At 34.2% G+C, this 12500-nt stretch overlaps 1 protein-coding gene across 2 annotated transcripts in view; it reads right to left on the bottom strand.

Moving 5' to 3' along the window:
* The window catches only part of FCHO2 (FCH domain only 2), a 102736-nt gene that overhangs the window by 42578 nt on the left and 47658 nt on the right, over positions 1-12500 (bottom strand). For both annotated transcript variants that reach the window (XM_008056438.2, XM_021711551.1), the window contains 2 exons: positions 10805-10877; positions 6734-6758 (listed from right to left, as the gene is read on the bottom strand). In XM_008056438.2, coding sequence (XP_008054629.1) covers positions 6734-6758; positions 10805-10877 — 98 coding nt within the window. The remainder of the gene's footprint in view (positions 1-6733; positions 6759-10804; positions 10878-12500) is intronic.

Raw genomic sequence — 12500 nt, 5'->3', positions numbered from 1 at the left:
AAATTAGCCAGGAGTGGTGACATGCACTTGTAGTCCCAGCTCCTTGTGGGTTGGGGGGGACACTGAGGGAGAAGGATGGCCTGCACTGAGGAGGTCAAGGTTGTGGTGAGTCATGATCGTGCCACTACACTCCAGACTGGGTGACAGAGTGAGATCCCGACTCTAAGTAAATACATACATACATACATACATACATACATACATATATACATGCACACACACACAAAATCCCGACTATAAATAAATAAATACAAAATGGCAACAACTCCTACAAAGAAAAATTGGGCAATGTGTAACAAAACTACACACATATTTACTCTTTCACCCAGGAATCCCACTTCTAGAAATACACCGTGAAATCACACCTCCAACCATTTAAACACACCTATGGACTGGTGCAGTGGCTCATGCTTGTAATCCTAACTCAAGAATTTGGGGGGCTGAGGCGAGAGGATCACTTGAGTCTAGGAGCTGAAGATCAGCCCAGGCAACATAGCAAGACTTTGTCTTTACGAAAAATACAAAAACTAGCCAGACATGGTGGTGTGCATCTGTAGTCCCAGCTACTTGGGAGCTGAGGCGGGGAGGATCCCTTGAGCCCAGGAGGTTGATGCTACAGTAAGCTGAGATCATACCACTGCACTCCAGCCTGGGCAACAGAGGGAGACCCTGTCTCAAACAAACAAACAAAAAACATATGCACAAGGATAATATTCATCAAAGATTACTTATAATTTGAAGCTATTAGAAATGACCTAAACATCCAAACAAAGTTAAACAAACTATAGTACCTACATAAAACGAGGTACAGCTGGCCTTCCATATCTGCAGGTTATACATTTGTGCAAATACAACCAACCACACATTGAAAATATTCAAAAAAATATTTTAAAATAACAATTCAACACTAAGAATACTATGAAGTTTTAAAAGCAATTACTGACATACCATTTACATTGTATAAGGTATTATAAGTAATCTAAAGAGTATTTAAAGTATAAAGGAGCATGTGTGTAGGTCATATACTAATACTATGACATTTTATATAAGGGACTTGAACATCCAATAATTTTAGTATGGCCCATGTGTGTGTGGGGGTGTCCCAGAACCAAACCCTTGAACATACTATATATGTAGCTAAAAAAAGAAAAAAGAATTATAAAGGTTTCTAGAACTAATATGACGTGATTTCTAGGAAATACTAATTGAAAAAAGATAAGTAGTAAAGAATATATACAGTATGGTAACTTTTAAGAAGGGAAAAAGAAAAAACAAAATCTGTATCTATCTGCTTATCCTCATTTAAAAAGAACAACACCGAAAGGATGATCAGAACACAGCAAAGTTGGCTACTTACAAGGAAGGGCAACAGGGTAGAAAGGAGACAGAAGGAGGGAGGGACGTTCCCCCAAGTATGCTTTTGTCATTAAATAAGGGAACAGTCCTTTTTTCTTCTGTAAATACACACTTAAGCATTTAGGAACTATGGGTCATAATGTATTTAATTTATGCTTACATGGATCAGAAAAAAATATTATACACACATACCTAAACACCAGTACATATATGGGGGTGTCAAAAAATGTATACACATTTTAAGAGATGTTATCTATGTACTATTTTATGAAGCTGAATTGAATTACGGTAGCAATGTGTAGTATGATGTGCCCTCAACCGTGCTTCCGCCATTTCCTTTGATTGTTGCATGGTGACACTACCATTCATTTGATTAATGCCATCTTTTTCTTTTTTCTTGCCTTCCTGTGGGTTATCTGTACCTTTTGAAGAATTACATTTTGACTTATAGAGTTTTTGAGTGAATTACTTTATAGATAGTGGTTGCTCTATGTCACTCTCCATTACCTTCAGATAGTTATTTATGTATTTTAATCAGAGGGAATGTCATACTTAAAATGCGCATACATTTTTTGGCACACCCAGTATAAGGAGAATGCAAGAGAATGCAAATGCTAAAGCAAATGTGATAAAAATAAAGTGCATACAAATGTTCTTTGTATTATTTTATTTTTGCGTTTTTGGTAAGATAGAAGTGATTTCCAATTTTTAAAAAAAATTTAATGGAACAAAAAGACTGCTAAGGAATGCAAAAATCCTTTTACAATAAGGTATGCGGGTTTTTTTCCAACTTTCTAAAGCTCAGCAAGAGGAACCTGAAGGACTGCCAAGGCAGGCATAGCACAAGGTAAAGGAAAACAGGAAGCAACATTTATATGACTATTGCTCCAGCCAAATAAAGTCTACTGCAGCCAGCAATGAGTTAACCGTTGTAATTAAAAACTAGAAATGAAAGATCTAATGTAGGGTAAAGAGTAGATTCCACTGAGAAGAAGATGACAAGACCATATTTATGACACCAAAAGTAGAGTGCTTTTTCTTTGAGCTCTACATACTACTTGTTAATATGCAAATTATCTCTTTAAAATACTTTAAAAACAAAGAAATTTTGCCAAGTGTGGACTCATTAGAAATCAGAATGAAAAGTTTTTTTTCAAAATACTTTATCCCTACTCTAAGTACTCAACATTTCAGGTATTTAGTCTTCTGGAGGTTCTATATGAAACTTGATAACTGACTACTTTAAAGTTGTTTACAATACACTATATAGTACGATGTAATAATTCAGAACAATACCAAGTTGCTTTCTGTAAGGCTGAATAAGCTGCTTTTGGACCAACATCCTATAAATTATAGATTACAACTATAAGCTCTGATCAAAATATATAAATAACTATCTGAAGGCAATGGAGAGTGACATAGAGTAATCACTATCTATAAAAGTAATTCACTCAAAAACTATAAATAAATCAAAATGTAATTCTTTAAAAGGTACAAATAACCCACAAGAAGGCAAGAAAAAAATGAAAACAAAAACAGAGGAACAAACAGGAAACAAAAATAGAACAGCAGACAAATTATGACATATCATTAACTACATAGCTGGTCCAAATACATCAATGAAAAGATGGAAACTGTGGCAGAACGGATTTTTCAAAATGATCCTACTGTAAGTTATCTATAAGAAACTCACTTCAAAAATGATGATACAGGTAGGCGGAAAGAAAAAATATGGAAAAAATTATACTATGCAACATTAATAATAAAAAAGGAAAAAGGAGGCTGCCTTCGTATTAGATAAAGTAGACGCCAGAAAGGAAATTGCCAGGGTCAGAAAGAAACATTATGTCCACACAGAAACCTGTACACAAATGTTCATAACACTTTGTTTCTAATAGCCAAAAACTGGAAACAACTGAAGTGCCTTACAATGGGTGAACAGTGAAACAAACTTTGGTACATCCAAAACACAGAATACCATTCAGCAACAAAAAAATAAGCTATTTACACATACTACAATCTAAATAAATCTCTAAAGAAGTGTGCTGAGTGAAAAGTGCCAGTCTAAAGAGAATAAAATACTGTATGATTCCATTTATACTGCATTCTTGAATTGACAAATTACAGAAAAGGGAAAGCAATTAGTGGTTGCCAGAGGTTAAGTAAGGGGTAAGAAAGGAAGAAAAGTAACTATAAAAAGGCAACCATGAGAGATTATTATGTAAGTGGAAATATTCTGTTTTGACTGAATTAGTGTCAATATCCTAGTTGTAACAACTCATTACTGCACGGTACTATCTTTGCAATCTTCTGTAAATCTTTATTTCAAAATAAAAACACCTACCTATCAACATACACAAAAGTCAACTCTAAATAAACTGAAGACCTAAATGTAAAACCTCAAACTGTAAGACCTTAGAAAATTCAGGAGACACCCTTATGGAAATTGGAACTGGCAACCAATTCCTGATCAAAACCCCAAGTGCCCATGCCACAAGAGATAAGATAGACAAGTAGATCTCATCAAACTGAAAAGCTTCTGTAAAGCAAAAGACACCATCAAGAGAGTGGGGAGACAGCCCACAGAGTAGGAAAAAACATTTTGCCAACTGTATATCCGACAAAGGCCTAACATCCAGGATCTACAAGGAACTTAAATGTACCGAAAGGAAGAAAACAAACAGTACCATTAAAAAGTGGGTAAAAGACATGAATAGATACTTCTCAAAAGAAGACATACAGACAGCCAACAGACACATGAAAGAGTGCTCAGCCTCACTAATCAGAGAAATGCAAATCAAAACCACACTGAGATATCACCTAACCCCACTAAGAATGGCTATCGTTAATAAAACAACAACAGTAGCTGCTGGCAAGGATGGGGAGAAAAAAGGAATGCTTCTACACTGCTGGTGGGAATGCAAACTAGTGCAACTTCTTTGGAAAACAGTGTGATGATTTCTAAAAGAAATAAACAATAATAAAAGAATAAATAATAGGCTATAAATAAGAGGAAAGGGCAAAAAATGAAAGTCTTCTTTCCCTGCTACCCCTGTAATCCTTTTATTTTATTTTTAATACAGCAATCACTTAAAAATCATACTTGCTTTTATTTAGTAAGCTCTTTCCATATCAGCAGACATAGAACAATTTAATTCTTCATAACATCTGACTATTACCCCACCGACTGGATGTTTAATAATCTAACCAGTTTGCTTTTTGATGGAGCCTTTGTTGTTTCCAGTTTTTTACTAATACAGACAATGCTGAAATAAATATCTATCTCTCCCTTCTCTTTCTCACTTTTTATACATGCATATATCTTGATCGTGTGTGTGTGTGTAAAGTTTTGTGACTATAGTCATAACAGCATATTCTCAGCAGGGGACTTACAGAGTCAAAAAAGAACTCTCATTTCTTTCTTTCTTTTTTTTTTTTAATTGAGTTAGAGTCTCACTCTGTCGCCCAGACTGGAGTGCAGTGGCCGCTCCCGGCCACTGCAGCCTTGACCTGCTGGGCTCCGGCGATCCTTCCGCCTCAGCCTTCCAAGTAGCCGGAATTACAGGCATGCGCTACCACGCCCGGCTGCTTTTTTGATTTATTGTAGAGATGAGGTCTCACTGCCCAGGTGGGTCTCGAACCCGCGGGCTCAGGCAATCCACTCACCTCAGCCTCCCAAAGGTGCGGGATTACAGACTGAGCCACCGAGCCCGACTTTCTCATTTCTTTTTGGGGGCAATACTGCCAAACTATCCACAAGACAGACTGTACCCATTCACATCCCTACCAATAATGTGATCGTATCAAAATCTGTCAATATGTTTGGAGGCTATAGTAATTTCATTCTAACTTGCATCAGAATGAGATTCCTATTTTGAGCAAAGTTTATTATGGTTACCACCACTTCTATTTCCTTTTATGAAAGTTGCCCATTTTTATCCTATTCCCTCTTCCTACTAGACACTCACTCACTTTTTGTACTGATCTGTATACAAACATTATAAATAATTAGCTCCATCACGTCTTGCAAATATACTCTACCAGTTTGTCTTTGATAATTCAAGTCCTTTTATAATATCTTCTTCCTAACTATACATTTTTCATTTTTACAGTCAAATTTATCAGTCATTTCCTAAATGGCATTCGATTCTGTATTCTCTTTAAAAGTCCTTTTCTAATTCTAGATAAGTACTGGCTAAAGCTCAAAACTGGGTAATACTGATCACTATAGAACAGTACCAATTAGTTACTAAGAGAATAAAAAATGTTTTATTTAAAGGAAGTACATATAAAACAGGAGCTATTAAAAATTTTATTCAATGTTATAATCATCAAATAAATGCTACAAATAATTCAGAAATAAAATGCATGATGCATACTAAAGAAAAAGCCATCTGCTGACTTTTTCTTAATTACTTAACCAAGAGTATCAAATAAGCAGTGGTAAGGTAAATGTTATAACTCCAAAAACACCCTGATGATTTTAACCCCATAACTCATTAGAAGTCTATCTCTTATTTTTTACATAAATTTATTATTTTATTTTAAAGCTGAAATATAAAGCAAAAATGCTAGTTTTATCATAGTTAAGTAACATAAAACAATGTTTCACAAAATAATTTTAGTTCTTTATTTTGGTATACCATTCTGCTGTAAAAGATCAAAAATGTTTCTGGGCCAAAGGAAACAATAGTTATGCAATCAGGAACAATGAGCAAAGGTAAGAGACTGTTTGTAACTCCTATACTTATCATCATGATCAGCGTCTAATGAATAGTTATGCCCAGCTACACTTCCTTACAACATCTGATAAATCCACTTACCCACTGTAACCATAGGTAGTTCCATTTGATGTATTCTTTAATTACATATAAAGAAATACATTTAACAAAGAAATATAATCAACCCTTCTTTAAACTAAACAAAAAAAAAAGCACAGAAAAGTACTGACCATGGTTCTTGTTGCTATTATTTCTAAAATGACAATTTCTTAAATGAAACTCAAATGCATGCACAGGTAAGGCTGTATTTTAATGGCACCATCAGTAAATTAGTAATAGTACCACATTTTAAAATAAAGTATACAGATTTAATACCTGGCATATTTCCCAAGGAAAATCAATATGACATGGCACCATTCTAATTTTAAAAGTAAAATTATAACTTTCAAAGGTAGTTAAAAATACTTTCTACGTAATAGAAAGCATCTGGCAATATAAAGCTAAAAATGCATCTGTAAAATAATTTTAATAGTGAATTCACAATAACAGGGTTAGTATTTTTCTGTGAAAGACTGGTAAACAACTCAACTATGCTATGTTTTTCCTAATGAAGACAGCTAATTTAAATTGTTTATATCAAAGTTAAATCTACTTACAAGTGAGTCCGCATCTGGACATTCCCTATTAAAACAAACAAAATATTAGAAATATTCAACTATTAGAACTGTCTGCTAATTATACTATATTTAAAGTGTTTACCTTGGTATATAAACTCTACAAAAAATATTTAGAGAAATCAAATCATGCAGATTAAAATATATCAAATTATTTTAAAGTCAAAAGAAGGCATTCCTATACCCATACTAGCTGACAAAATAAAACAGTTTATAAGTATTCTAAAAATTATTTTTGAAAGTACTTCTTTTACATGAATATACTTGTACGTGATACCAAAGAAGTTGGTATCACTCCTACAAGGCTTTCTAATGGCTCTTCATTCAACAAGTAGGAAAGTTTTTTAAAAATTCCCTTAAAGAAGAAAGTTTGGCTTTATGTAAGTCTATATTAAATGGCAAGTCATCTGAGAACGTAATACCAGTGGAAAAATTTATATTTATTTGTAAATAACATTTCTTTACTTATTTAGTTTTTTTTTTTCTCGAGGTCTCAGTCTGTCACCCAGGCTGGAGTGCAGTGGCACAATCACGGTTTGCTGCATCCTTGGCCTCCTGGGCTCTGACAATCCTTCTGTCTCAGCCTCCCGAGTAGCTGTCACTACAGGCATGTGCTACCACACCTCAGTTAAATTTTCTTAATATTTGTCGAGATGAGGTTTCACTATATTGCCCAGGCTCATCTCAAACTCCTGTGCTCAAGCAATCCTCTCATCTTGGCCTCCCAAAAGTGTTGAGATTACAGGCATAAGCCACTGCATCCAGCCTAAATAACATTTTTAAATAAAAACTTTTAAACACTTCAGTATCATTTGAAATACCTTCCATGTCTTAGTAGATACAGAAGTAAAACTAGTTTTCTCCAAATATACTAAATAAGTAGATTTCCAGTTGGAATAACTTCCTAGTCTAATGTAATATGTAGTTGAGAACTGCAATTCTATCACTTAACTGATAAAAATTGAATCTGCATATAAAACTAGTGAAAACTGTTATTCTGAATTTTAAAACTAAAACATAGATAAGCTCTAAATACATAAAATTAAGGACACTGAGGTCATAATAAATAAGATTAGAAGAATCTCTACGTATACACTCTAAAACAAACTCACAAACAAAAGTTAGATTGCAGATTTAAAAGGTGTTTGGACTTTTGACTTGAGATAGTTAATGCATACAATACAGGTTGAACATCCCTAATACAAAAATCCACAGGCCGAAATGCTTCAAAATCTGAAATTTTTCTAGCACTAACAGGATGCTAAAGAAAAAAAAAAAAAATGCTCATTGGAGCATTTCAGATTTCAAATTTGGGGGTTAGGGATGCTCTAGATGTATTTTACATTAGGGATGCAAATGGATGTATTCTGTAAATATTTTAAAATCTGAAAAAATTTGAAATCGAAACATTTCTGGTCCCAAGCAAGGACATTCAATCTGTATCAGAATTTTATAGAAGCAGGTTAATCAGCCAGGTACAGTGGCTCACACCTATAATCCCAGCACTTTGGGAGGTGGAGGCGAGAGAACTGCCTGAGTTCAGGGGTTCAAAACCAGCCTCAGCAACTTGATGAGACCTTGTCTCTACAATAAATCAAAATATTGGGCCGGGCTTGGTGGCTCAGCCTGTAATCCCAACGCTTTGGGAGGCCAAGGTGAGTGGATTGCCTGAGCCCGCGGGTTTGAGACCCGTCCCGGCAACTTGGCGAGAACTCATCTCTACAATAAATCAAAAAATTAGCTGGGCATGGTAGCGCGTGCTGCAGTTCCAGCTACTTGGAAGGTTGAGGTGGAAGGATCGCCGGAGCCCAGCAGGTCGAGGCTGCAGTGGCCAGGAGCGGCCACTGCCCTCCAGTCTGGGCCTAGACAGAGTGAGACTCCAACTCAAAACAAAACAAAACAAAACAAAAAACTCTCTCTACTCAAAAACTAAGAACAAATCAGAAAAATCTACAAATTGAAGAGTTTTCTTAAAGGAAGACAGGATAAAAGGGGGGAGATAACTACATTGCTTTCAATTCAAATAAAAGTACCAACAAGATTGGGTAACCATAAACCCTATGCATCTCTATGACCACTTAAAATTGCAAGTTTTGAAATACAGTTTCCTTATCAGCAGATGAGAAATAGCATACTAAAAAAAAGTATGCATACTCTGAGGAAATATCCCAGAAAAGACATAATAATAATAAATTCAATCTTTCTAGAGAATCAAATCAATCAAGATGTTAGAACATTTCCACATTTTTCTTACCAAAAAAAAAAAAAAGACACAATTTAAACAGTTAAAGTTCCAAACAGTTTATTCTCTGGCTTTAAGTCTTTGTGGTGAAACACTCAGTCTCCCCTTCCCAGTGGGCTATTTGAGATCTGTGCACGAAGCTCCAGAAACAGAAGCTCTGAGCAAGCAGGACCTGTCTTCCATAATTACTGACATCTCAAAAGCCTCAGGCCATGAAGAAGAGGCATGCCAACAGCCTCTGGCACTTCAAACAAAGTGAATTCTAACATTTTTCCTGCCAAGAAGTCTGAAAGAAGGTGATGATGGTACAATGGTTTAAACTTAGCTTTTTGCTCTAGTATTCTCACTGGTTAAAAACAATCATTCCAAGTGGCTTAATGATTATATTGGGAAATTGACGATTTTGAAACCATCTTAAAAACATAGCATATAAAAATATTACATGCTCCTTGTATGAACAGTAGTGAAAACTATAGATTATAACATATTTTAATTTAAGCCCATCATTCTTTACTGGCTACGTTTTAAAAACTTACTAGCGAGTCAAATTAGACTTCTATATGCATTTCTAATATTATAAAAAGAGATTAGATTCCACTCCCTTAGCAAAATATCCCTTCAGAAATAATCAAGAAAGACATTTGCAGAAGAGATGATAACTATAGACACAAATCATTTGGCAACTGCTCTTAATTTGTTAGCCAAATACCACTTGGGCGGGGAAAAGAGACAATCAGAATGGAAGAAACTCAAACAGAAATATATAGGTATGAGGCAAGAATACCCAAAGCACAAATTGTCTTCTTATGATGAAAATATGAGTGCCCATCAAAATATTAAGTCTCATGACAGTTCTGCTGATAATACTAGAAGTAGGGTTTTTTAACTAATGTTCAGTCAGTATTACTGGGTCAACACATATTATTGGGTCAACAAATCACTAGACTTTGATTAGTGAGTAATCACGGAAAGATTTCTTTAATTCTAGTTTGTCTGAATAATCATGGCTCAATGATTCTCAACCTTGGGTATATATTAGGAATCAAACAGGCTGCTTAGAACTAAGCAAAACCAAAAAGCTATGCTGGGGTCTCACACAAGAGAATCTGATTTAATTGGTCTGAGGACTGGCATTGGTATATTTCTATTAATTTCCTGGGTAGTTGCAATGTTGCAAAGTAAAAACTTATTTTAGCTAAATTGCTAGCTCAATTTCTTATATGCTTAATATATATAGTCTTTGTACATTAATTTCTTACTTTTTAAAAAAGGAAAATCGGACTTAAAATGGACCAAATACTTCATCTAAAAATAATAATTTGGTATAAATGATAAGACATGCTAGGGCTTTCCCTCCCCCCCATTTAGCATTTAACATATGCTGTATGTATACATCACTATGTGCCTATAATACATCACTATGTGCTTAGAATTGTCTAGAAGGATTTTCACCAAACAGTTGACCAAAGGTTTTCTCTTAGATACAGTATTCTCTGTACTTCTGTTCAACTTTTAAAAATATGGTGTATCATTTTATAAAAATGAGGACACTTCAAAAATTTCCATTTCAAGACATTAAAGCTTTCATCTACTAAGTTAGGTCTTAAAATTTTTACATAATTAATAATTTTAATACTTTGAACTAAAACCAGAGGAACTGGCAAAGTATTTGTTTAGAAAGGTTTGTGGTTTTCATACCTTAGATGTATATTTAGTTATTTCCAAGATTTTTTCTTTCTAAATTCAAAAAAGTCTTATTCTTAATCACTTAAAAAAATGAAAAGGATTTTGACAATATTTAAAATACTTACACAGATTCTGCATCCTTTTCCTTTTTAATTATTCCTGGCAAAGCAAAAGTCTTTCTTTTCCTTGGTTTTATGCCTTTAAGATAAATATATATTGTTATAAAAACATAGCTGTTCCTGGTAAATATATTAAATCTGGGAAAACTGCTGATGCTAAATTGGAATGAAATAAATAATAAATCAACCTCTACACCCTAGTATTTAAATCACAGTCACAGTATTTTATATTTTTCTTATAGTATTATTATGTAGTCTATTATTTACCAAAAAATTACAGAACATTTACTTGATGAAATTTTCTCTTCTTCTATACCTCCCGTAAGTCGCCTTATGCAAAATAAGCAGATGGAGACATCTTAAAACTTCAAAGAAAGTACAATAATCATCAAATTAGATTGTGTTAGAAATATAGATCAAATCATGTTTTCTTTTTAAAGGGTCACAAAATTCTAAGTGTATTATTTTAAATAAAAAGATGACACAACAGACCCATCAGAAGCACAACATGAAAAGTCTGTAATACAGCACTCTTGTGTTCACGTTATCCCTAATACAAACAATAAATGAATCCTACCATAACAATAGGCAAAAATCATCTTTGTTTTTTCCTAATATAGCAGTTATTCATCCTATTCTTACATGACAGATTATTTTTAAAGGTCGGTCCTGCTATTAATTGTTGATGGAATTCAGCACTTCCATTTATTCTTTGAGAAGTAAGCAGGAGAGAGAGGTCACCTAAGCAAACCCCTCATGCAGGTGTTATGTTTTTATTTTTTTTAACTCAGTGTTATACAGCTAAAACAAGAATCCAAATGTCAAACAGCAATGTACTTGATATCATGCGGAGCTAACTATACCACACATTTGTACAGCATGTTATGATGCTTTAAAATCAACTACATTTTTCTTCTCACTGTACTATTTATTATCCTCACTTTACAATAAAGAAAGTTAAAGTTCAGAGAACTTAAATAATTATTGCTCTCAGACAGCTAGTGAATATAAGAGGTCTAAGCCCCAGGGCTACTACAATAAAATCATAAATAATACACCTAATAAACCATTAACAAACTTAACATACCATAACAAACCATTTCTCCAGATTCTTACATAGGGATCAGAAAAACAGAAGATTGTTTTAAAATTATTTCTAGTAGCTCAAAAAGTGAGATCTATAAAAAACATGAACAAAAACAGAAGGCATCTCTTGGGCTTCATCTTACAGAAAACACCTACTTAAATAGGAGTCGGGTTGGTTGTAGTCCCTCCCTCCAAGTCAAATCAACACCAATTTAAAAATATTAACATTAATGCATAACTTCATTCATTAATAAATGCTATCCACTGTCAAAGAAGCCCTATACATTAACGTGTAATAAGTTTCCTTTTTTAACATTATTTTTAATCACTGCTATTTCTTCAGAGACAAGGTCTAGCACTGTCCCCCAGGCTGGAGTGCCAGAGTGCAATCACGGCTCACTGCAGTCTTGAACTCCTAGGTCCAAGCGGTCCTCCCACCCCAGCCTCTCCAACAGCTGGGACTCCAGGTACACATCTCCATCACATTCGGCTGGAGTTTTGAGTTTTATATTCATGGCATTAGAAGGCTTAAAGATATATGTCAATGAAGAAAATAATCTCAATATATATTTTAAAACAAATACATGTTATATTTAATCTTTTAAAATCTTTCCAG

This window comes from Carlito syrichta, unplaced genomic scaffold (assembly GCF_000164805.1).
Source record: "Carlito syrichta isolate Samal-C Ts95f unplaced genomic scaffold, Tarsius_syrichta-2.0.1 Scaffold302357, whole genome shotgun sequence".
Taxonomy (NCBI): domain Eukaryota; kingdom Metazoa; phylum Chordata; class Mammalia; order Primates; family Tarsiidae; genus Carlito; species Carlito syrichta.
This window is presented reverse-complemented; position numbering and strand designations above follow the sequence as displayed.